Below are 27,490 nucleotides of genomic sequence, written 5' to 3' on the forward strand. Positions count from 1 at the left end.
TCCTTTTTTATTTACTTTCATAACTGAATTTGGTTTAAAAAGTTCTACTGTGATCATCTCAAGTTATAACTTAGTGGTTTCACATGAATTCATCAGTTATTTTTCACCTTACAGCTGAAAATTAGTTGCTAATGTCGCAAATGACTTGTCGTGCGTCATATTTTTAATTTGCTACACCGTGGTTGAATCGTTTATTTCTGTGGTGTATTGGTATTTCGACAGTCTATTGTCTTTTGAGTGATGTGGCATCCCCTGGTGGGAGTGATGGGGAAGCGTAGTGTGGCCACATGGGCCGGTTGTATGTGATAGTGTGCTGTAGAATAAATAGTTAAATCCCGAGACATCTGAGTGTTTATTTTAATGCTCCCACCGTGGGTGGAAACGTAACAAGTGGCGACGAGCGATGAGTCATTAAACACCCAGTGCGTGTGTTGCGGAGTAATTACTGTGTATCGGATAAGATGGCGAACCCTCTGGTAAAAACTGCCCTAATCGGGCGCATGGACCCTTTTAGCCCGGACGAGGAAGATTTTGTATCATACGCTGAACGTTTTGAGCAGTATTTTCTGCTAAACGGGATAACGCAAGAGGAAGTGAAGGTCCCGATGTTTATTACGTTTTGTGGGGCATCAACATATACGCTGTTGAAAAACATGTTGTTCCCAAAAAAGCCTACGGAACAGACATTTGCGGAATTGGTTGGTGTTCTTACGACGCATTATGCCCCAAAACGACTGACTATTGCGGAACGGTACAACTTTCATACCCGTTCACAACAGACGGGTGAAAACGTGAAAGAGTTTATCATTGCCCTAAAGAAACTTGCAGAGTTTTGTGAGTTCGGAGATTTTTTGAACGATGCTTTGAGGGATAGGTTTGTTTGTCGTATAGAATCAGCGGTGATCAGACAGAGACTACTTCTGGAAAGTAAATTAACGTTTGAGCAGGCGTGCATCATCGCCACCGATTTGGAGTTGGCACAGAAGAATTCGATTATTGACGGGGTTACCAAGTTCTCGAATCTGGAAGTTGGGGCAGTTTATAGGAGAGCCCCAAACGCTAAGCAGAACTTCCACCGCCAACCAGATGCTGGTTCGAGCCGCAGGAGAGAGGACATTCCAGCACAACCGGGACAACGTCAAGAGAACGGACGACGGACCAATTGGCATCAGAGGAATGCTGTGTGTCAACGGTGCGGAAGATTCCACAGAGAGGATTCCTGCCCCGCCCGGGATTGGGAGTGCTTTAGGTGCCATGGAAGGGGGCACGCTTCCAGAATGTGTCGAAGCAGGGAAGTGCGTGAGGTGTACTCAGACGATTGGGAGATCGGTCCGTCAGATGACATTTCCCACTCGCAAAATACCCATCCCGTCAAACCAAGGTTAGAGTCGCAATGCATTTACTTGCCTGCTGTTAAATCGGTATCTGGTACTTCACCACTTTTTGTAAATATGTATGTGAATGGAGTTTTATTAGCTTTTGAGGTAGATAGTGGTGCTAGTGTGTCTTTAGTATCTGAGGAGACATATCACCGGTATCTCAACGGTGCAAAACTCCAAAAGTGTACCCTATCCTTGAAATCAGTCACTGGTGACCAAATTAAGGTCAAAGGAAAAATTGAAGTTGGGGTATCTTGGTCCAGTGGAAATGCTAGTAAGAGCCACACATTAGAATTAGTTGTTGTGTCTTCCACTGCGCGAGTAAGGCCTCTCATGGGTCGTCCCTGGTTGGATATTTTGTCCCCAGAATGGAGAAAGAGGCTACTTTCTTGTTGTGTTTCAAATGAGGGGTACCTTGATGTAGATGATAACAATATTTTCAAGTTTGAGTCAAACACAACGTTGGAAGACAATTGTTATAAATCGCTGTTGAAGGACAGCAAATTGCTATCCAGTTATGCCTGCAAATATCCAAATGTTTTCAGCAGGAAAAATTCAAACATGATCAAGCAGTTTAAGGCAAATCTTGTGATTAGGGAGAATGCTATCCCAATTTTTCATAGGCCATACTCAGTACCTTTTGCCTTAAAAGGAGAAGTTCGTAAGCAATTGGAAGAAATGGTAACCAGTGGGGTTCTAAGACCTGTGAGACACTCTGAATGGGCATCCCCAATAGTGTGTGTTCCAAAAGCAGACGGAGGTGTTAGGATTTGTGTGGACTTTAAGGTGACCTTAAATAGGGTTTTGGTCACAGATTTCTATCCCTTGCCCAAATTAGATGATGTGTTTGGATCATTGGCCGGGGGGACTGTATATTGTACGCTAGACCTCCAAAATGCATATTTGCAGTTAGGTGTTGGACTAGAATCTCAGAAGTACCTTACCGTCAATACTGATGATGGACTTTATCAATTTACCCGCCTACCTTTTGGCATCTCTAGTGCTCCAGGTATTTTTCAGTCTGTAATGCAGGAAATTGTCAAGGGTTTGCCCATGGTTACATGTTATTTGGATGACTTATTAATTTCAGGGAAAGATTTAAAAGATTGCCAAGAAAGGGTGGAAATGGTGCTGAACAGGCTAAATGAATATAATGTGAGGGTTAATATGAATAAATGTAAATGGTTTTGTGAGTCTGTGGATTATTTAGGTCATACAATAAGTGCGAAAGGTGTTTGTCCAATATCACACAAAATGAAGGCCATACTGGAGGCTAAGGTTCCCCAAGATGTATCACAAGTGAGATCCTTTGTGGGAATGTTAAATTTTTATCATCGCTTCCTGCCTAACCTTTCAAGCCTACTAAAACCTCTGTATGATCTTGTAAAAAAAGATGCAACTTGGGAGTGGACTTTTGAATGTAACCAAGCCTTTGGTAAATGTAAAGAGCTCTTATTGGGCCATCCATTGTTGGTGCATTACAACCCTAAGTATCCCATAGTGGTATCAGCTGATGCATCACCATATGGTGTTGGTGCCGTGCTGAGTCATCTGATTGATGGTGTTGAGAAACCAGTGATTTTTGCATCCAGTACATTATCCAGTGCTCAACAAAATTACTCCCAGTTAGACAGAGAGGCATTGGCATTGATTTTTGCTGTGAAGCGGTTCCATAAATATTTGTATGGGCAACACTTCACCCTAGTGAGTGACCACCAACCCCTACGGCACATTTTTGCACCAGACAAAGGGGTGCCTACTGTTGCTGCGGCTAGGTTGCAGAGATGGTCCATTGTACTATCAGCATATATGTATAAAATTGAATACCGTAAGTCAACCCTGTTATGTCCTGCAGATGCATTATCGCGATTGCCAGTACCTGAGGAGAATGTAGTGGAAAATGTATTTAGTGTTTTGAGTGTTTTGCCGGCAAAGTTTCCCTTGACTTATGTGGAGGTGGCCAAGGAAACTGAAAAGGATGTGGTATTGTCTAAGGTAATGGATTATACAAAGCACGGATGGCCAAATTTTGTCAGAGAGCCAGCAATTGTCCCATTTTTCAGGCAAAGGTATGGTATCTCCCTGGAAAATGGATGTTTGTTAATGGGGTCAAAGGTGATCATACCTCTCAAATTGCAGAACGACATGCTGAATTTATTGCATGGGTCACACCCAGGAATTGTGAGAATGAAGTCCCTTGCTCGTTCATTATGCTGGTGGCCAAATGTTAACAGGGATATTGAGGAGAAGGTGAAAAATTGTGAAGCATGCCAAATTGTAAATTTTCAACCAGACTGTTCGCAAAAGGCATCATGGCCCAGGGTTGATAATTGGGGCAGATTGCATGTTGATTTTTTTGTTATGCAAAAGAAATATTTCCTGGTTATTGTTGATAGTGAGAGTAAGTGGATTGAAGTGTACCCTATGGCAAATGGAACTGATGCTAGGAAAGTATGTGAAAACCTGAGTACATTATTTAGCACTTTTGGTTATCCATCACAGATAGTCTCTGATAATGGCCCCCCATTCAACTCAAAGCTGTTTGTTGATTTCTGCTCCCATAGAGGCATTGAGGTATTAAAGTCCCCAGCGTACCATCCCCAATCAAATGGCATTGCAGAGAGAGTGGTTCAAACCATTAAAAGGTTACTTGCCAAGGAGTTGAATACAACACCAGGTGCCCTTAGTGACAAAAACATTCACTCAGTCCTTGGCAAAATTTTACTTGCCTATCGTACTACACCTTTGGCAACAGGTGAGATAAGCCCTTCGGAAAAGATGTTCAAGTATAAACCTCGCACCCTCTTGTCATTAATTAAACCACCCCCTAATAGTCTCACCTTTCCAAGCTCTAGATACCCAGAATACAAGGTGGGGGAAGTTGTTTTGGTAAAAATTAGACCAGGCATGGTGCCTGTAAAAGGTGTAATTGGGAAGAGGGTCAGTGTGGTTACTTACAGAGTGTGCATTGGAAGCCAATGTCGGTATGTGCACATGAACCAATTGAAACGCTTGCCACCTACAAAAATTATCCCTAAGCCAAAAGTTTTCCCTTTCCACTTGTTAGCAGATCCTGATGACTCGGCTGTGGATGCAGCACCTCTATGGTCAATGGTGCAGACTCCCTTGACCATTTCCCCTCGGTCCAGCCCATCCTATCCTGCCTCTGTCCCAACTGCTGAAATGGTGATACCCACTGCTAACCAATCCTCTAGGAATACAGGTCCAGAACTTCGCCGCTCCAACAGACCATCCAAGGCACCTCAGCGGCTTGACTTGTGATGCAAGAGGGATTTGGATTCTAGTAGGGGAGGAGATGTGGTGTATTGGTATTTCGACAGTCTATTGTCTTTTGAGTGATGTGGCATCCCCTGGTGGGAGTGATGGGGAAGCGTAGTGTGGCCACATGGGCCGGTTGTATGTGATAGTGTGCTGTAGAATAAATAGTTAAATCCCGAGACATCTGAGTGTTTATTTTAATGCTCCCACCGTGGGTGGAAACGTAACAATTTCATCCAAAAGATGCATTTTTTCCGGTTTTACATTCAACAGATAACCTTCCCTCATCGGTGGGAACGGCTTTTTCCGGCTGTCAATAGGTAAAATATGGAGTTTCCTTTGACGAATTCCCCATAAGGAACCATGTATTTCTGCTCCACCCGCGGTAAAGGAATATGGCGGACCGGCTAAAGTGCCACGCCCCCCTGGCTTCACTTTCCTACCGTAGGAGGGGTAGCTAACGCCCTCTCCAGATGCTCTATGATGCCCGCAGTGGCCACTTTGCCCACCCTTCCCCTACCCTCCCAGCAAGGAAAAACGGATTTCCATCAGATTTGACACTGATTTCCAACAGGTTTGACGCACTGATTTTCTTCTCCTTTGAATCTGTTTTGAAAATTGAAACAGCTGGAAATCAGTAGGAAGACAGTGGGAAATCAGTTGTGAAGGTCCAACATGGCGGCTGTTTTCCCACTCATTTCCATGAATGTGGTTTGACTCTGGTTTCCACTGTTCAACAGATTTGAATCCGGTTTCCCCGTTTAAGCTATTTCGAATCTGTTTTCCACCTTCATACCTATCTGAATCTTGTTTGCGACTCGATTCTCACCTCCTATGACCTGCCGATGCATAAGTTAACTTCAGATACAAGAGTTAACTGCTGATATTCGAGGCGGAAATAATTATTTCTGCCAATTCCAAGTTTCGCAGAGCTGCACTCAACCAACGTTTCTAACTTCACATGCTACATCTCTATCATCAATCTGGATGTATACTCAGCTGAAAAAAGTTTACAAAATACAGCCTAACAAAATGAACTTCATGTAAGTCTCCCGCCACAACAAAATAACACAGGCTCTATTAACGTATTTATTAAGAATGCACAAACCCTGTTGTAGGTACATATTCAATTGAAACTACATAGTCATCTAATTTGGTAAATTTCTGAGGCAGAATACTCTTAAAATCTCAATTTCATGCGTTAGAAATAATTTAGGGAAACACAGAATTTACAGATGAAATCTCATTAGAAGGAGAGTTAGACAAACTATTTGTGCTTTTTGTAATTGTTTATCAGTTCTTGAAAAGTCATCGAAAGGCAAAAGTTTTGTCAAGAGTAACAGAACAGTCACTGCACCAGAACAACAACAACTTACATCAGATTCCACAATCTTGAATTATCGAAGAGCACAAATTTTTCCGTGATTAACAGCAAAATCACAACACTAGACAATATTTCAGATGCCTTTATGAAAGAAAGACTTCTTTACGTGACTTATGAAAATAATTCTGGTTCAGAATTAAGCCAACGATATCTGTATGTTACACTACAGAAACTTGCCATTAATGTTTAAATACATGAACACGGTCGTCTCACTTAGCACAAACAAACCAGCAAGATACACAATACTCTGAAAATCCTGGTAGGTTCTCTTCGGCGACGTAACGCAAGTACATATTATTCATATTGCATACAAAAATATCAGTAATCGCTCAAAATCTGTTGACACAAGATAAATTATTCAATGAAAACACAAAAGATCGAAATCACATCAGGCTTCCACTGTCGCTTGAAGACTTAAGAGATGCACGAATGGCTTAATTCAATGCTGCGGGAATTTAGCACTGGTTAAATAATACTGATATGATTATTTTTTCTCCACGCCCTATTACTTTAGCACAAAACAGACCACAAGCACGTAAACAATCTTTGCACGTAAACATTCAGCACGGAATCGGCGTTGCTACTTTGGTTTGCTATCTTTTGTAGTTAGGTGGCAGCACTATGCCCGCTATATTTTTAAAAAAGGCGAAGTCACAAAGTGAGGTTTAAACGTGCTTAAGCCGTATTAGCCACTTAAATTGCATGCCCGGTGAGCTCCAGCAGGTGAAATGATGCACAATTCAAAATGTGGATGATGTACAGTAAATTTTTTTCATCACCCGTGAATTTTTTCAAGACGGCAAGGTACATATTTCCTCTACGTCATTATTTTATTTCTGACCATGATTTTGAACTAATTATACTCATTGACACCTCAGAAGAAGTAATTTTCCAATCAACGCAGTCGTAAAGCCTGTATGAGATAGGTCTATATAAGACACTCATTTCAAGAGAATTTCAAATTCATGCTACAATAGGGTAGTTTCCTTCATCAAAGAAAACGAAAGGCATTGATTGCGATTCGTTACCCACCATTAGTGTATTCATAATACACAAATTATTTGGTTTTTGAAATACCGGTTTAGACGAATGGCAAGGGTCAAATTTTATCCTCATTTGAAAAAGGCCAGATTGGCGCCCATGCGATTCCACTCCGCATGACGTCACAGGGACCTAGTTTCTACACGAGAGGATAGGAGTTATGCATCGTCTGAGGTTACCAATGCAAGCATGAGGCACAGAGCTCAGGGAAACATGTCTTAATAATCACCTATTAAAACTGGCTAATGTCGGAAAGTTTTCTTCGTTTGATAAGGTATTAATAAACCTTTTTTAAGCCAAGCGCTACCGTTCAGCAAGGTACTCAGCTATCCGCTAGCATCCTGCGACGTATCAGAGCTAAGCCTCGCCTCAAGGTCATCTCACCGGGCGGGAGGGGGAACCAGAAATACGACGTACGGAGATATTTCCCGACATTCATACTTAAGCGTCGCGTTTTCGCGCGCTTGAAAATTTTCACTTTTCATTTAATCGCGAAAAATAGATGTTGTCATTTAAAAATCTAAAAGCGCGAAATACGTACTCCAGGAGTAATAATCTTTCGATTAAGGCAATAAAAAAATAATAGGAAACCACCCTATTCAACTCCCCACACAGCACATCGTTGCCAGAGGACGTCCGCTGCGCGTCCGTCGCGTCCTCTCAGTGTCCGCGGATTTTCAGGACAGCCAGAGGACATCCGCCGGCTGTCCTGGCCATCCGTCCGCACACTGTCCTATCTTGGATGTCCAGCGGACGTCCAGCTAGTGTCCCATTATGCAGGGTTTCGGAGTTTTGGTTTCCTCACTCACCTCCTCAAGGAGGAACTCCGAGAGAAAGTCTCGAGATCCTCCTCCGAGTAGGGAGTGTAGGAGAAGGGAGAAAGAAAAAAACTCTCTCTCGTTTCTGAAGCCAGTATACTTCCTCCCGATCGAGGAAGAGGAAATTTTTCGTGGAGGAAGAGTTATTTTGAGGATTATTTTAGGTAACCAAGTGTAATCCTCTTGTTGGAGTGTGGACTCTGGGAGGAAATTATAAACTATTTAACGAAAAAAAAAATTTGACATTTTTACCGCTTCTATAGTTTAAGAACAACAAATGTACGCTATTTTTAAGTTTTACATTGTTTATAACAATTAATTAAGTTTAAACAAAGTTAGCAACAATTTAAGTAACATTTACGAGCGTTAAAAATTTCTACATGCCTTACGGGTTAAACAACAACAATTGAACGAACTTATGACTCTCTACATTATTTATAACAATTTTTAAAGTTTTAACAAATTTAGCAACAATTTTAGCAATTTTCAAAAAATTAAAAATTTCCGCATGTTGTACGGTTGAGAAGCGTTGGATGAACAATAAACCCGTACTCTTTCATGATTATAAAAATTACTTAAATTTAGCAACTTTTACAAATATTAACAACAGGAATAATGGAACTTATCGATTTTTACTGAAATTTTATATTATGTACCAATGTCCTGCCGACGTCGCGTAGCCGTCTCGGGGACATTCCATTCCTGCAGGTTAAATGAACTCTTTCAACTTATTGATTAATTAATATTTACTCTCTAGGGATTAAAAAATCTCAGAGGCGATTGATTGGAAAGTATTTTAATGAAACATAACGCTTTAAATTCATTTTAATTTTTAATGGTAAGAATTCTCCTAAAATTATCACGGCATCGATGGCCTCATTCCCAGATTAGACATTGTAATTGTCCAATTTAAGGATAGGCAATAGAAGGTAAGTACTGCCGTACCTTTACTTTATATTGAAATTCTAGATTTTTTGGTGGCGAACGAATTTTGAATCTACCGCTACTCCGCGATACAGATTCTCCACATTCCTCCGTTCCTCCTTTCCAACAGAGGAACCGGAATGGAACACCGGAGACAGCATGGTGGTTTGGCGGTTACAAAGATGCAGCTACATGTATTCCAAGTAAGTTTGATGTGACATCCAAATAATTTTTTCTTGGCGTTCACTGTCGGCAGTATAGTGTTTCCGCATGCTCCTTATATTTCTTATAACTCAGCCTGTAACATCTCGAGGAAAAATATGGCTCTGCTTGGAACAACATGACCGTCTCGGTAAAACCGTTACTTGGCAACTAAAGGTAGCGTCTTTTTCCGTTGTTCATGGTGAAATTTTCGCTTTTGTTCCTTGTTTACATGATATAATTTAAAGTGGAAGTTCTTGTACTATAGTCTCTGTACGCGAGAACGTATAGGAAATAATGTAAGTGCTAGCGTATAAAATAGAACCTGTTGTTTTGATAACGTAGGCTACGGCTGAATTTGTTGTCCGAACGGTCCGTTTGGTTCCGTTCCTAAATCAAATCAAGTAGGGTTCTTGGCAATAAATATAACTAGGAATTGACCCACATCTCGTGATATTAAAATATATATATATATATATAACTAGGAATTGTACTTACGTGTAACCGGGGGATTTTGCAACACGCATATATGATTAATAGGTTTCACGTAAATTATTAATTCTTTGAAATCGGAGTACACCGTGTGATTTCTTTTGATATGTATATTCACGCACGCATCGAAAAAGAACATTAATGTTATGATAGGATGTTAGAGCGTAGGTTTCCGCGGTGATGGTTTGATCTCTGCATTTCTCCAGGGTTTTCTTCCGCGTCAGATTGTTGGTTGACAACAGTTTCGCTGGCTATCCTGCCAGCGTCTTCAGGTCGAAGGGTTATGATAGGATATGGCGATTAAGGTTATGATAGGATAACCACCAATGTTTAGCCTTTTTACAAAAAGTTTTTATACTCTTTATCTGTTTGATGGAACTAGGTTAATAATTAAAAATTTTAGGTCCTAAATAAATAAATGATCTATTATGTCAGTAAAGATAAGGCTTAGGGATTAAAAATTACAATGCCGACGTAACTTTTATAGCGTTTAATATATTTTTTCTGCCCAACTTTGCTAACCTACTAAATTATAAACTAATTTAACTACAAACTAAGTAACTGTGCTATTAGTCATCCATGCATTTAATTTAGTGGAAACTATAGGACGACTGTAAGAAACTTGGGATGAATCTAAACAAGGTCTAATTATAAGTGATATATTGTGTAAACAAACCTTACGGCTATGTTACATGGTTCATTTATTTGCTCAAACTGCTGCATGAAATCTTATACCCATAAAATAGAACTTGTGCATCTTTTCGTACAGCCATCGGTACACATTTTGGTGTAGAGTATCGTGAACCTGATATATTTACCTGGAGGCATTTACTGACTATAGCTTTCATGTAGTGGAGTTGAATAAAAATACCTTATCTGTATTTTATTTAGTTCCTATTTCTATTTATAAGTTTGTATGTCTCTCTTCTTATAATTGTCTGTATACTTATTTGTCTTCATTCTTTACAGATGTTGCTCTGAACCAGGACGATACAGCCACCAATTCTAGTGTGGAAGTTACAGTGAAGAGTTGGCTGGAACATGCTAAAGCAAGGCATGAGAGAGAGGTGTAAGTATTCGTTTGATTATTATATAGGTTTGGGCAAGGAGGAATAATTTTGGTCTGGATACTTTTTTCGCAAGTTGCTCCTGTTAAGGGAGCTCATATAAAGTAAATTTAAATAATTATTGAACATCTTGTAATACAAGGTTCACCCTTCCATGCTAAAGGTAGAGAAAATAGTATTGTTATGTATTATTTTCAGATGCAGATTCCACTACCAAGTAATTCAAACATTTGAAAACAATTTTTGTTCTGCATATGGGAGGTATAATTACCAAAAACATGGTTGAAAAGGATCTCATGCTCTATAAAAGTTCGATGTATAACACCTGTAGAACTTAAGAATGGGATAACTTATTCAACAGGGATGGTAGTTGCACAGTACTACAGAAGCTACTATTTTCTAGTAGCTCTAGCTAACTAAGATGTTTTGAAGTAGGTGTTGTTGTAGGAGCTATAGAAATTTCAGTAGCTCACAGCAGGCTTTAGCTGCTATTCACCTGTTATGTCTCTGTCGAAATGTGAATATTGCCAGTGAGCTAGGTTTTCACTTTTGCCTCGATACCAGACTACATTAGAAGATCTATTTTAATTATTAAGATTGGAAGAATTCGGAGATCTAAATCATGGAATGGCCTTAACTACAGCAAGTTTTTGCTAGTTTTTCAAAGTTTCTATTTTTTTTAAGTTGCATCTCGGCCAATGCAGCTAAGTGGTTTGTGTGCCAAATCAGTGTGGCTGTTTTCACACTAATCCCAAGAGATCTAGTCCACTTAAACTTCCTCCTTTAAATTTTCTAGTTTCCTTTACTCCTATATCATATTCAGCTCCTCTGCATTAGTCTTCCTTAGCTCCAGCTTATGTAACACAATTCACTCTAGTGTAGTCATAATCTTCAAGCAGAGACCAATTGTTCAGAAATATTATCCTCCATTTGAATGCTTTTTCCAATATCTTTTTCGAGACCTCTACTTAGCTGTCTGGCAAGGATGGATCAAAGAATTTTTTTCTAGATGGTGCACCAGGGTCTAACAGGCAAACAGTCTTCTCATATTTGGGATTAAAATCTAGTTCAACAATTGTTCTATGAAAAATGTTCTTAATCATAATGTATACATTACTAACATATTAATATTTTTACTCAAAATCTTTTCTTATTTAAGAACAAGAAAAAGTTAAAGAAAAGTTTGTAAAATGTATTCAGCCTCTAATGGACAGGTTTCCTAATTTTGAAACCTTAAGAATGTTAAACACGTGACTAATAAGACTGTAGCGTCCTGTCTTATGTAATCTGCTTGTTACGTACAAGATACAATTTCTTGCTACAATGAAATGTTTATATACTTCATTATTACAGGAGCAGTGCAGGAGAGCATGACCGCTGAAAAAGATGTGGAGGTTGCCATCCAAAACTGGCTAAGGCACGCCAAGGAGCGGTTGCAGGGGAAGAAGAAAATTTAATAATATGTATGTAGTTTCTTGCATTGTATTATTTTAAGAAGCCAAATAAATATTGTGCATGGAATTGATGCCTTATTTATTTAAATTCTTGTCTGGACCTATTATTTATTTGTATCGAACAAAATGCAATCCTAACCTAAACGTGTCCTCAAGGTGTCCAGAGCGGACAATTTCAGGTCGTCCATAGGCCACCTTTTTTACTGACATGCGGACTTGCAGCGGACATCATTTTGTATGAATTCGGCTGTCCGTAGGATGTCCATAGGCCACTTGGCGGACAATCACCGGATGTCCGAAAGGTGTCCGTGTGCTGTGTGGGTCTGTATGAAAGCACTTGTGGAAAACACTTTCAAGCCAATAAATAAGGAAAAGAGTTTCAAATGACATTCAAGTCAGTGTCAATACAGTCCATGTGGAAGACGGCTGGAAACCAGTTACAGTGGAAATGAGATTCAAATCACTTCCTTCCTTTTCCTGTCCGCTGGAAACCAGTGGAAATCAGTGTCAAGACAGAGTCAAATCAGATTTTAAGAATTCAGATCAGATTCAAATGAGGTTCAAAACTGTTGGAAATCAGTTTTTCTTTCCTGGGCTGTTATCATGATGGAATCAGTAACAGGAAGCTTGCTAGGATCAGCCTAAGAATAACCATTTGCCTTCATCTTTACGCAATCTATCGCTTTCAATGGAGGAGAAATAGATCAAATAATAGCCCTGAAGTCACAATGAACCACTCCGATACGTCTGCACTTCAATAAATGAATCATAACCACGCCGTCGCATTTATTCGAATATGCAACTGACATGCTAGCGCAGACGAACAACGGTGCAGGATGTGTTTCCATCTGTTTAGCGCAGATGACGTCACAGGTGCGATTGGAACATGCTCTGAGCTAAACAGTTTCAAACAGATCAGCGCAGATACGTGATTGGAAAGCACCCCTATACTATGGCCGTGCCGCCGTGCCTCGTACTGAACTATGACGTCACTTTTCTACCAGCCAATCATCGGGCGTTTTCGCTTCTCACTTGCATTTGAAAATTCTCGTGATCTTTGATGCATTAAATATCGCAAACCACGTCATAAAATAATAAAAAAAACGTTCACCGAGGTATGAAAACATATATTTTTTAATAATTTGGGGCTATTGATTATATCTGAAATAAATGCAAGTTCCTTATACTTCGTTTCGGAAGGATAAAAGCCGTTTCACGTTAAAATTTCATTTTGAAGGTATCAATTCGACTAGTTATAATATTAAATATGGCACCTAAAGTATCTGATGGAAAGTTTTGAATGAAAAATGCTCAAGTTCTCAAATTTAGCATCATCAAAATAAATAGCATTTTTGTAAGGGGGAAATATATTTTCTGCCTACGGGGTTTTTAGAATGTATGGAATAATAAACCTTCATCTTTCATCGTTTCTCTGAAGTTCTAAACTTAAAATTCGTATGACTATAGAATCAGTCTTCCATGGAGAGGTCAATGCATTGACCTCTCCGAAATGACCCATGAAATCGCAGCTGCACAAATGTATTTTGCCTCGTTAGATGTTGCCATGATGTTGCCCTTAATATGTAATAGGGTAGGCAAATATATAGACATTGATAAAAATGTCCACCTCTTTAAGTTTTTCACAAAAGATAAAATTTGATTAAATCTGTAGTTTAAACTGTTATCGTTAATAAATTTAGATTTCATATATATTAAACACTTTTTAATTTAATATAATATAGTATTATGCTTGTTTTTATACTTTCTTGTAAAAATTAATATATTTCATGTTGGTGTCTTTGCGCAAATGACCTCTCGTGTGGGCTGCTACGTCTGCTAAGGGCATGATTCACGCGACCTCCCGACATTCAGTGCGTGGCACGTGTGATCGAGGTTACTGTTCCTTGGTGAATTTTTTTGTACAAGTCGTGAAATAATGATTAATTGCTGAGTTAAATTGGCAAAAGGAATTTTTATCATCAACTGTGATGGGTGCTTCTCATAGCGTTGACATTCCTGGAGGAGGAACCGAAGGATAGCATGTACTAAGAGTAAGTTGCTTAGTAGCGGCGTTTCTTCAATTTCTTCTGATATGTGTTAATTAGGAGGCAATTTTTACTCCTGGACGCGGAATATTACGGCCGGTTTTGAGTAATTGTGGTTTTCAACAGTATTTTGATTTAAGTATCCGCTTTATCATTATCAAAATTGTGTATTAGCATATTATGTAGTGACATAATAGTCTCACTGAAATAGAACTTATATTTTTGTACTCGATTTTCCGTCAATATTCGTGCGATAGCGACTTTAGCCTTACTTACTTGTGTAACTAACCTTTTTAGCTGTATTAAATTTTAGGCTATGCATTATTTGCTTCCTCTATCTTTATAAACAGTTATGAATGACCTTAACAAAAAACTCCACATCATAGGATGCCAACAAGCTCATTATATGATATGCCAATTTGATTATTTTAGCTGCCAAGTGAGCATATTTAGACCAGTTTAGTGATTGATGACGTTTCTGCCTTCAGCTCAATCGGTGTGTTAACCTATTTAATTTTCAACGGTAATGGCAACAAATTGTTTTTATTTGCAATGAAAGCAAGCATAGCTTTTTATGTTGTCTCAGGTAGGGTGCAATTGAGGTGCATACTGCTATTTATAATTTTATTTTGGGTGTTCTATTTATATTAATGTTTACATTGTAGTCGTAAGATATTTTTGTCGTGTATTGCTTTATTAATTGGCTACTCTACGTTAAGGTACGTTTTGTCAATTTGTGAATAGGTGACGTGAAATTTAATGCTTGTAGTGAACCGGTCTTCAATGCCGTAGAATTACTGATAGTGGAGTAAAAAGTTGCAGCCAGCCCGATTGTATCGTTCAAAAGTAGGCATAAGCATAAAACATTTTCTGTATAATGTACAATTAATTTTTATTATTGGTAATATACCCTACGGCGTTTTGTTGCATTCAAAGAAAAAAATTGAAGAACGAGACGAGGTCATTGGTGCAAAATTTGGCTAATCGGAAGGCCGAGGGGTTTAAAGTTTGCAACTGACAACGTTGATAAACAGATAACTGCAATATTGACGAGCCTCGTATACTTTGATGATTTTCAGCAATTTCAAATTTTTAAGAAAAAACTGTATCGATTCAACATTTTGTTTTGGTTTTTAATAATCTCGATTGAAGTTACATGCACTGGAATAAATGAATTATGTCGAAGAATGTAACTTGCTGTACTTTTCTCTTAAGCCCCCATGTAAAGAGTGCTTTGTCGTTTATTTAAAGTTAGGAACATAGAAAGTAAGAGTGGATCCTGTACACTTTCCACCATTATATTCACTCTTTAGTGTGACACAAATGCTTAGTAAATAAAATAATTCTTTTTTCCATAAAACATTGCAGAAATGAAATACATGAAAAGTTTTTTTGTATTTTACATAACTCCTGACATAATATTGGTTTCTTACTATAATTTGGCATGCTTATTTTGTAAAATATAATAGCTGCATTGGTGTGCTTTGTCTTACATGAAGTGATCTTGGCAGTTGTGTTTATGAGATTCGTTCAAAACTTTAATCGCATTTTCTTCAACAAATTCATTGACACTCACATTTGCAAGGAAACTAAATTTAGGATTCCCTCAGTTGATTTGACTCGTGTCTTTCTTTTGTTTAAGGTCCAGGATGGATCTCCGGGGCAACAGGCTGGCCTTGAATCATTCTTTGACTTCATTGTTTCCATCGGGAACAAAAGATTGGTATGTGTAGATAAGTAACCCATTGTCTACAATGAGACTTAAGCTTTAAATGTCGCTTTACACGGTGAATGATCATGCAAATGAAATCATGCACCTTGTATAACGGAAAAATTTGCGAATAAACCGTCACGCGCATGCACATTCAATGAAAATTAGAATATGTGCTACTTTTGCTAGCATGATACCGTGTATGATGGCCTGAAAATTCACTGTGTACAGCATCCATAAGGGAACCTAAATGCAACTATCAGGGTTCCCTCCCAACAGTGAAGACCTTAATACCGTGAATAAGCCATGAATTTCAACTACCGTGAAAAAGAACTCGAAAGAGCCGTGAATTTCGTCATCAAACCTTAGAAACCTCTCAAACTTGATTGTAGAACTACGATAGACAGACAAAAAGGAAGAATAAAAGCGCCGTACATTCGAAGAGCTTCTATTAATTGGTCCGTGTGCCAATACAGCACATTGACCTTAAGCCTGCGATTGGAAGACGTTAACCCTGGCAAAAAATCAGGCACTTCTTCTTCACTTCCCTGCTCTCTCCATTTTCCCACTCACACCCTTTTAGCCGGACCTGAATTTTGCTAACGATAGGTGACGTCATGAGAGATAGCACTTTTATTGTTGTGTTTGTATTCACGGCATCTGTTGCTTTTGTTATATTTTTAATTAACGTGCAGCCAATGATTGTTAGGTGATCAATATTTCTGCCTTAAATGCTTTATCTACAAACCGTGAATTTGAGGACATTTAAACCGTGAATTTTATAATGTAGTTAGAGTGGGAAGCCTGACTATACAATGGAAGTAAACCATAAGACATAGAATGTATCCAGGCCAATAAAAGCTACTCAGGATTCTATCAATGTTATCTCTCTCCATACAGCTCACGTTTCGTAACCCAAATTGCATTCCGTCATCTAGGCTGATGATGAGTGGATCAAGTGAGCCAGCTTTTTCTATTGTTCCTTGGTTGTCACATGATTGGCTTGGTGTCAGCCAACCAGATTCGGCAACGGTATAGTTATATCGAATCACCAATTTTCATCGGATCTTCACCAAAATTATTAATACATAACTTATTTCACATTCTAAACAATCCTAGGGGTGGGCGAAAGCACTTCAAGTACATATAAAAATTTACTATTTCATTACTCATCTTGGCGTCCAATGGGTAACATATATGCAATAGCAGCCGTCTTAGTCAAGAAAAGATGATCGAAAACAAACTGTTGCTACGGTGAGCAAAATAGTTTGTATTGGAATCAGTTTTTTGTATTTTTTTGTTCGATCGAAAACAATGCCAGATTTTGGCATGGTCCGTTGGGTTTGGGTATAGACAGGGCATGAAGTGTCTTACAAAGGATGCAAATTTTCCTTTCTATATTTTGTAAAATCCGAGCGAATGACTGGCCTATTCCTAGTGTACGGTCGTAAGACTGGAGGGGTGGGTTGGGTAGTGCACGGTAGAAGCCATGCCGAAGGCAAATCATACTCGAAGGATATTTTTTTATCATTGGTTCCCTACGTGTAGAAAATCACAAAATGACATTTGAAAAAATTCACAAGCCATACTTTTTTTTGGCAGCCATTTTTAAAAGAGTGGCTGGGCAAATTTAGATGAAAAACGTGTTTTGCATAATGTTTAATTTCGAGGCTAATTTAAAAGATATCAGAATAATTCCAAAGACCAGTGTGTTCATCATGAAAAGAACTTTTGGAAACCATTTTTTAAAAATTTATCATAAAATACAGTCGGTCAAAATCTTTCCACAAAAAAAAACTGGAAAAATTTGTCAATACTAACATTTTAATGCCATAAATGTTTATGAAGGAAACGAGACTTGTAAATGAAATGTTGTTTCTGAGTTGAGTACTTAAAAAACTACATGCAGGGTCATTCCATGTCAGTTCACCCAGGCATGGCACCCACCGACTCGGATTTTGATGAAATTTTTGTCACTAGCTACTATCACCTATCTAATGACCCATGTAAAATATTTCTTCTTTCACTCTCATAGTTTGCAAGATATGAGGAGTCAAAGTTTGAGATGTTTGCTCAGAAGTGGCGCTAGTGGGAGTCAAATTCCAGAGTGCAGGGCACAGGGTAAAAATTCATAACTCAGAAACCACATAACATATTTGAATGAAATTTTGACCCCTTGTCTATCCAAGTACATAGCTTCCATAGTAATGTCTTTTATTCCCCTTGCATTGTTATGTTGGCCAAAATGATGTCAACAGTTGTTAATTAACTGATTTTTTTAGCTCAAAAACATTACTTCATATTTTCAGAATTATCACCAAAAGGCAGAGCAGTTAACTCATCCAATTTTTTTTTAAATTGAAGGTTAATATGTGCTCCAATATACTGTGAAATAAAAATGGTGGTGTTTTGACTGCCACTATGAGTATTTCAGGTTTTACTTTTTTTTCTGCCCCTGTGAGAGGGATTTTGGACACGTACTGTAAGATAATAAGTATAAGTGTATCCATACCTTCATGAGGATATATTTGAAATATTGGTCAGTAAATCTAAGACCAAACATGTAGTCTAGTGAATGTGGCTCTTGTTCATACAATTTTTTTTAATAGCAATACTTGGCTTGTGGCAGCTGAGGGTAAAAAAATCCAAATGGCTCAGAAATGTGAAATGATGCTTTTTTCCTGGAATTTACCCATTTTTCAAGTGTTTAGTTTATGGAAAAATTGGTATTAAAATACATTAGACTCTTACTGTGCATTAGAGGATAAATGGAAATACTAATTTAAATAAAATTATTTAAATAATACACTTCAATGTGTTTAAGGCATCTCCCGAACATCTCTGGAGGCTCTCTCGGGCAACTAAATGCTTTACAGTACCACCAATTCCATCACATGGGGATTTTCGATATGGGTGCATAAATTTCACTTTTACATCTTGTTCTTCCTCGTGTTTAGAAAGCACTCATCCAAAAAACCAGTGGTCATCATAAGCACATGCAATGTATAAGTTTGTTAAGATCTGTGAAAAAGTGATTAAATGAGTCCCGCTGAACTGGAGTTGTACAAATTTAGCCTCACTTTCACAGAAGAAGTATGGTCTTCCAAACCCTTAGTGATGGAAGAGCTGGCAGAGCAAATGGTATTACTTATAGATATGTAGCAGGTTGTCACCAATATCCACATTCCTTGATGGCAACTGGAGTATTAAATTTCTATTTCACTGGGAGAGATAATGCTGACATTATGTGCCACATTGTTTTCTCCCCTGCCTCACATATGATTGTATTACATGACAAACTTGAGAAGGTAATACAATCCCACCTATTCAGCCTCACTTTTCAGTGTTATTACATCTCCCCAAGGAATAAGAGAATTAAGTGCAACCTCTAGGAAGAATAAAGTGTTACAATGTATCACAGTGAGGGCATGATAAATCAAAATAGATTCTAGGGTACCACTTTTAGTCTTCTGCCAAGTCTTCTTGTGTAAAGATGCTCCCTGGGTGTCCAAGTTTATTCTGTGTATACGATCAGTGTATTTTTACCTGTACATTAATTGTGTGTGCTATGAGTTAGGCAAAGCTGCTCATTGTGAACTTCGACATTAAAAAAGGTTAGTGTCTCCACTATGCTTCAAAATGAGCAAATTGTTGAACTGTGCAGCATTGGAAAAGTAACTGCATCTGATTGCCTCAAAAAAAGCTACACACCAGTGGTGCAACTGAACAAAATTGAGATCATGAGTATGCTTGAAAAACAGCTGTTATCTCTCAGAAGTGGTGTACCTGGGGAAGTCCTATCCAATGTCTGCGAACATCACAGAATATACTATTTGAAAAAGTATGAAACCTACCAAATATATTGTCTTGATCCTTTTAAGAGCCACAAGAAGAAAATATCAAAATCACTGAGAAATGTAAGTCTTGAATTTGCAGAAAAGGCCTGTAAAATCCCAACTCTTCGGAAATTAGTGCCAGGAATGAAAGTATGCCAGCCATGTAGGGAGGAAGTACAGAAACACTCCAGGTTTGGAAATGAGCTTTCTGATGTTGAAGCAGTAGATAGTGACAGCAATGATAGTATTTTGAATTTTGAAACAACAGTATCCCAAGAAAAATCAACTAAGCTACTTAACAGAACGCTGCAAGATATAGAGGAGTCACCTTTAAAATTTCATGGCATATCATCTCACAGAAGGTCAACCTACGCTAAAAGGAAAGTAGAGTCAGCATGCAGTAATTTTAAAAGGAAAGTTAAAAGACTTCTTGATAAAGAATTATCTCCAGAAAAGGATGAGCCAAAACTGCCAAAAGAACTACTTCAGAAAGTTCATGATATAGATGTGCTCATAGACTTAACCCGTCAACGCCCACGGGTGCCATAGGGCACCCAGTGCAGTGCTGAGCCAATGCTCCGGCAATGTATTTAATATGTGAATTTTAGCATACCTTTCAGTGCACATATTTAGTAGAAGGTTTCCTCCATTATTCAGTCAGTTTGAATTGTGTTCTTTGTGTGAAGTTCATAAGTATCATATTTTTTAAAAGTGAAATATGCGTGAATTTAAAAAAAACTTTGGACGCTGATGGGTTAATCAAACAAAAAGTTGACACATCAAGCACTCATCAAGGAAAGGTACATCTGTTATCATTGGTACCAACTTTATGGAGCAGGAAGAAAGTAATGGAAGAGTTTCATGTGAGTGAGTACACTGCCCGCCAAGCAAGAGAACTTTTCAGAGACAATGGAAAATTAGCTGCACCTGAATTGAGAAAAGGGAAGGCAAAAATAAAACATTACAATTAGTTAGGACTTTCTATGAAAGTGATGAGTACTCAAGAATGATGCCTGGAAAGAAAGATTCCATAAGTATCTCCAAAAATGTACATGTTCAGAAGAGATTATTACTTGCTAACTTGAAGGAATTGTATTCCACGTTTAAATTTGACTTCCCCAGAATTAAAATTGGCTTTTCTAAATTCTGCAACCTTGGTCCAAAATGGTTTGTGGTAGCAGGATGTCATGGAACGCATTCAGTGTGTTTTTGCACAATTCATTAAAATGTCAACCTACTGCTTAGTGCCTGTAATATAGAGGAAACAAGCCAGGACCTAATTGGTTATTTCGTGTGCTCTAGAAATAATAGGGACTGTATACTGCGACATTGCTCTCAGTGTCCTTCACGTGAAAAATTGAAAAGCTTAGTGCTGAAAAAGTTTGAAGAATGTGACCCCGGAGATGAAGTTTCATACAGTCAGTGGGTTTCCAGTGACAGATATTAACTGGTGAACTTCACGGTGACATTTGATGAGTACCTATCAATTTAAATTCAAAGAGTGGAAAAACTGGTGCCCCATTCATTTATTACGAAGGTACAGGCAAACTACCTTAAGAAAATGAAAGAAAATCTTGGACCCCATGAAGCAGCTGTTCTCTTTGACTTCAGTGAGAGCTACTCATATGTTATCCAGGATGAGGCACAAGGGAATCACTGGACAAGTGATAGTTGTACGGTACACCCTGTTGTGATTTATACTCTAGATCACCTGACTAAACAGCTTATTATTTCCAGTTTATGCATCTTGTCAGATGATTTGGAGCATTATGTAGCTTTTGTTTATGAAACCCAAAGAATAATATTTTGCTTTGTTAAGGAAAATTTTACTTTAGTCAAAAAATTGAGTTACTTTAGTGATGGTTGTGCAGGACGGTACAAGAACTGCAAAATATTTCTCAATCTTTGCAAGCATTACCAGGATTTCTCCTTAATGGCATCATGGACATTCTTTGCTACAAGCAATGGAATATCCCCATGTGATGGAATTGGTGGTATTGTAAAGCATTTAGTTGCCCGAGAGAGCCTCCAGAGATGTTCGGGAGATGCCTTAAACACATTGAAGTGTATTATTTAAATAATTTTATTTAAATTAGTATTTCCATTTATCCTCTAATGCACAGTAAGAGTCTAATGTATTTTAATACCAATTTTTCCATAAACTAAACACTTGAAAAATGGGTAAATTCCAGGAAAAAAGCATCATTTCACATTTCTGAGCCATTTGGATTTTTTTACCCTCAGCTGCCACAAGCCAAGTATTGCTATTAAAAAAAATTGTATGAACAAGAGCCACATTCACTAGACTACATGTTTGGTCTTAGATTTACTGACCAATATTTCAAATATATCCTCATGAAGGTATGGATACACTTATACTTATTATCTTACAGTACGTGTCCAAAATCCCTCTCACAGGGGCAGAAAAAAAGTAAAACCTGAAATACTTATAGTGGCAGTCAAAACACCACCATTTTTATTTCACAGTATATTGGAGCACATATTAACCTTCAATTTAAAAAAAAATTGGATGAGTTAACTGCTCTGCCTTTTGGTGATAATTCTGAAAATATGAAGTAATGTTTTTGAGCTAAAAAATCGGTTAATTAACAACTGTTGACATCATTTTGGCCAACATAACAATGCAAGGGGAATAAAAGACATTACTATGGAAGCTATGTACTTGGATAGACAAGGGGTCAAAATTTCATTCAAATATGTTATGTGGTTTCTGAGTTATGAATTTTTACCCTGTGCCCTGCACTCTGGAATTTGACTCCCACTAGCGCCACTTCTGAGCAAACATCTCAAACTTTGACTCCTCATATCTTGCAAACTATGAGAGTGAGAGAAGAAATATTTTACATGGGTCATTAGATAGGTGATAGTAGCTAGTGACAAAAATTTCATCAAAATCCGAGTCGGTGGGTGTCATTTTGAAAATTTCTGGGTGATTTGACGTGGAATGACCCTGCAGTATAAGTTTTAGCACTGAGTATGCCCTCATTTTTTATTCTTATTTGTGTGTCGACTGACTCCGACAGATGGGCTTATGACGGCATTAGCGAAATTATGTGGGCGGGTCAGATTATGCCAGAGTGGGTCGGGGAATGGTTTTCGTATTAAAAACATTAATTCGTCCCTTGAAGTGATATCAAATTCCTCCTGTCACCTGAATTGATACGAAATAAATTGTTCACCTTGGCCACAGTTTAGTTTTCGATCGTCTTTTCTCGTCTATGATGGCTCCTGAGACGTATAAGTTACCCATCCGACGCCAAGATAAGTAATGAACTAGTAAATTTTTATTTGTACTCAAAGTGCTTTTTCTCACCCCTAGGATTGTTTAAAAGGTGAAGTAAGTGATGTATACGTAATAATTTTGGTGAAGATCCGACGAAAATTGACGATTCGATAAAACTATGCTCTCACCCCAGATTCTCCTCGGGGATGGTTTCCACGCATTGCTCAGTGAGGGTTCCCACCCAACTGTGAGAACCTTAAACCCGTGAATGAGCCGTGAATTTCGTCTACCGTGAAAAAACCTGGAAAAAGCCGTGAAATTTGTCATGAAGCCTTGAAAACCTCTCAAACTTGATTGTAGAACTATGATTGACGGATAATAAGAAAAATCGATTTATGGATCATATTTCAAGGTCTGTAACTCGCAGGCACTGTCCACGCATTTATCTGCACACGTATATTCGAAGTGCGAATATTGGTCTGTGTGCCATGACGACACACAGGCCTTAAGGCTGTGATTGAAAGACCTTTAGCCAATGTGATCATTAACCCTGGTGAGAAACAGACACCTCTCCACTTCCCCACCACCCTCCATTTCCTCACTCGCGATCTTTAGCCAGACCTGAATTATGCTAACGATAGGCGACGTCATACGAGCACTTTCATTGCTGCATTTGCATTCCCAGCATTTATCGCGATTGCTATGTTGTTAGTTAACGTGTGGCCTGTGATTTTTATGTGATCAATGTTTCTTCCTAAAATGGTTTATCTACCGACATGAATTTGACGACATTTAAGGCCGTTTTACATGGGGCATGGAATTGCGCAGGTTAGAGCTGCGTTAATTTCTAAAATAGCGTGGAATTGCGCGAATGCATGAACAAAATTAGAACGGGCTATTTTGCCGTCTTGCATCCACGCATTCTCGCATGTGTTCTAGCAATTCACCGCTTTACACGACGTAATTTTGATTGCGCCTTTGCACGCACGTCAGATTGTGCAATTCCGTGTACCGTTTTCCGTGGCTTTTAGACCATGAAAAGGTGGAAAAAACCGCGAATTTTATAATTTAGTTAGAGTGGGTATTCTGTTATTAATCATGTTAGGGCCATTCCACTTCAAATCACCCAATATAAATAAAATTTGTTGTTCGACATTTTTAATTGTCCTGATTTTTTTTCTCATTGGTTCCCTACAAGTAGAAAATCACAAAAAAAAACGTGAAAAAAATTCACAAGCCATACTTTTTTTGGCAGCCATTTTGAAAGAGCGGTTTGGCAAATTTTGATGAAAAACGTGTTTTGCATAAAGATTATTTTGAAGCTATTTGAAAAGATATCAGAATAATTCAAAAACCATTGTATTCGTAGCACTGAAGGAACAAGTGACTTTGTACGCAGTCACGCGCACGGGTGCAAAGTTAAATACACCAAAAGATGAAGTTCGCCATGAAAAAATATTTGACTTAGCCGGGATTCGAACCCGGATCTCCCGATTGCCGGTCAGGCGTGCTACCAGTTACACCACCAAGCCATCTTCTCAGAGCGAACTTCGGGATGGGTTTTACCGAACAAGATGTTGACGTCACAAGTCCACACTGTGGCACATGTGGCGAGGGTCGTGCTTACTAAGCCACTGTCGGGGAGAAAAACCCTTATTTGCCGCTGGTCTGCGGCGACGAATTTCAAAGCACTGAAGGAACAAGTGACTTTGTACGCAGTCACGCGCACGGGTGCAAAGTTAAATACACCAAAGGATGAAGTTCGCCATGAAAAAATATTTGACTTAGCCGGGATTCGAACCCGGATCTCCCGATTGCCGGTCAATATTTTTTCATGGCGAACTTCATCCTTTGGTGTATTTAACTTTGCACCCGTGCGCGTGACTGCGTACAAAGTCACTTGTTCCTTCAGTGCTTTGAAATTCGTCGCCGCAGACCAGCGGCAAATAAGGGTTTTTCTCCCCGACAGTGGCTTAGTAAGCACGACCCTCGCCACATGTGCCACAGTGTGGACTTGTGACGTCAACATCTTGTTCGGTAAAACCCATCCCGAAGTTCGCTCTGAGAAGATGGCTTGGTGGTGTAACTGGTAGCACGCCTGACCGGCAATCGGGAGATCCGGGTTCGAATCCCGGCTAAGTCAAATATTTTTTCATGGCGAACTTCATCCTTTGGTGTATTTAACTTTGCACCCGTGCGCGTGACTGCGTACAAAGTCACTTGTTCCTTCAGTGCTTTGAAATTCGTCGCCGCAGACCAGCGGCAAATAAGGGTTTTTCTCCCCGACAGTGGCTTAGTAAGCACGACCCTCGCCACATGTGCCACAGTGTGGACTTGTGACGTCAACATCTTGTTCGGCAAAACCCATCCCGAAGTTCGCTCTGAGAAGATGGCTTGGTGGTGTAACTGGTAGCACGCCTGACCGGCAATCGGGAGATCCGGGTTCGAATCCCGGCTAAGTCAAATATTTTTTCATGGCGAACTTCATCCTTTGGTGTATTTAACTTTGCACCCGTGCGCGTGACTGCGTACAAAGTCACTTGTTCCTTCAGTGCTTTGAAATTCGTCGCCGCAGACCAGCGGCAAATAAGGGTTTTTCTCCCCGACAGTGGCTTAGTAAGCACGACCCTCGCCACATGTGCCACAGTGTGGACTTGTGACGTCAACATCTTGTTCGGTAAAACCCATCCCGAAGTTCGCTCTGAGAAGATGGCTTGGTGGTGTAACTGGTAGCACGCCTGACCGGCAATCGGGAGATCCGGGTTCGAATCCCGGCTAAGTCAAATATTTTTTCATGGCGAACTTCATCCTTTGGTGTATTTAACTTTGCACCCGTGCGCGTGACTGCGTACAAAGTCACTTGTTCCTTCAGTGCTTTGAAATTCGTCGCCGCAGACCAGCGGCAAATAAGGGTTTTTCTCCCCGACAGTGGCTTAGTAAGCACGACCCTCGCCACATGTGCCACAGTGTGGACTTGTGACGTCAACATCTTGTTCGGTAAAACCCATCCCGAAGTTCGCTCTGAGAAGATGGCTTGGTGGTGTAACTGGTAGCACGCCTGACCGGCAATCGGGAGATCCGGGTTCGAATCCCGGCTAAGTCAAATATTTTTTCATGGCGAACTTCATCCTTTGGTGTATTTAACTTTGCACCCGTGCGCGTGACTGCGTACAAAGTCACTTGTTCCTTCAGTGCTTTGAAATTCGTCGCCGCAGACCAGCGGCAAATAAGGGTTTTTCTCCCCGACAGTGGCTTAGTAAGCACGACCCTCGCCACATGTGCCACAGTGTGGACTTGTGACGTCAACATCTTGTTCGGCAAAACCCATCCCGAAGTTCGCTCTGAGAAGATGGCTTGGTGGTGTAACTGGTAGCACGCCTGACCGGCAATCGGGAGATCCGGGTTCGAATCCCGGCTAAGTCAAATATTTTTTCATGGCGAACTTCATCCTTTGGTGTATTTAACATTGTATTCGTCATCAAAAGAGCTTTTGACAACCATTTTTGTCATTTATCATAAGGGTCATTCCATGTCAACTCAACCAATTTTTGGGGGTTCCCACGCTCACCATCTCAGATTTTGATAATTTTTTCCCTGTTGTTAGTTTCAACCTTAGTTAAGAAAAATGCAAAATATTAAAGACCCATTGCAAGTATTTTCCAAGATATGAGTGCTTGAAGTCAATGAGGCGCACACAAAAATTCTGCGCACCGGTCAAATTATTCAAAACTACCATATTTGTGCCCCTGTTAAACCTAAACCAAACGAGTGAAGCTAGTAAAAATTTTAGAGGCTATAAACATGCTGCTATAGTTTTCAAAACTGTTATCAAAACGATTTTCACTTGACAACTTTTTTTTCTATAAATGTTCAAAAATTGCACTTTTGACAAATTTCGACGTGACTCCACTCCACGTGACGTCACAGGGACCTAGTTTCTCTACGAGTGCATAGGACTTTTACATCGTCTGAGGTTACCAATGCATGCATGAGGCACAGAGCTCAGGGAAACATGTCTTAATAATCACCCATTAAAACTGCCTAAGGTCGGAGAGTTTCCTCCGTCTGATAGGATATTAATAATACGTATTTAAGCCAAGCACTATCAGCTAGCGTGGTACTCACCTACCTGCTTGCATCTTGCGTAGTATCAGCGTTCAGAGCCTCGCCCCAAGGTCACCTCAGTTGCGGCAGTGGGAACCAGAATGACGTCACACAGACTTTTTCCCGGCATTCATACTTACCCGTCGTGTTTTCGCGCGGTTGAAAATTTTCACTTTTCATTTGATCACGAAAAATAGATATCGTCATTTAAAAATCTAAGAGTGTGAAATACGTACTCCAGGAGTAATAATCTTTCGATTTGGCAATAAAAAAAATGGGAAACCACCCTATTATCTGTTAAGCTAATTCATTTAAACAAAGTATGATCGTAATTCTTCGTTAAAACTTTCGCGGGTGCTCGTCATGTTGAATTAAAACTTTTGGGCTATGTCGCCGCGTCAGATTTTGGGTGGCCCCAACGTTTCCCGACCAATGCTGGTCGCTTTCTTAAGGGAATCTGAAGAGGTGGGATTTAAAATTGATATATATAGGTATACGTGTCAGGTGGTGG

General features: G+C 39.3%; 2 protein-coding genes across 6 annotated transcripts in view; both read left to right on the plus strand.

Annotated features, from left to right (window-relative positions):
* Nucleotides 1–461: 461 nt before the first annotated feature.
* On the plus strand, nt 462–4,661 carry LOC124163078 (uncharacterized protein K02A2.6-like). The gene has a single exon (XM_046539865.1). It carries the CDS (start codon nt 462–464, stop codon nt 4,659–4,661), a length of 4,200 nt encoding a protein of 1,399 aa, XP_046395821.1.
* Nucleotides 4,662–13,853: 9,192 nt separating this feature from the next.
* The window catches only part of LOC124161917 (Golgi reassembly-stacking protein 2-like), a 100,764-nt gene continuing 87,127 nt past the window's right edge, over nt 13,854–27,490 (plus strand). For 3 of the 5 annotated variants that reach the window (XM_046538172.1, XM_046538171.1, XM_046538173.1), the window contains exons 1-2: nt 13,858–14,090; nt 15,727–15,807. The gene's annotated coding sequence lies outside the window, so the exon portion shown is untranslated. Of the gene's footprint in view, nt 14,091–14,124; nt 14,191–15,726; nt 15,808–27,490 lie in introns of those variants that run through there. The other 2 variants (XM_046538174.1, XM_046538175.1) reach the window with 2 other exon arrangements.

The sequence above is a fragment of the Ischnura elegans genome, chromosome 7 (genome assembly GCF_921293095.1).
Source record: "Ischnura elegans chromosome 7, ioIscEleg1.1, whole genome shotgun sequence".
NCBI classification, from domain to species: domain Eukaryota; kingdom Metazoa; phylum Arthropoda; class Insecta; order Odonata; family Coenagrionidae; genus Ischnura; species Ischnura elegans.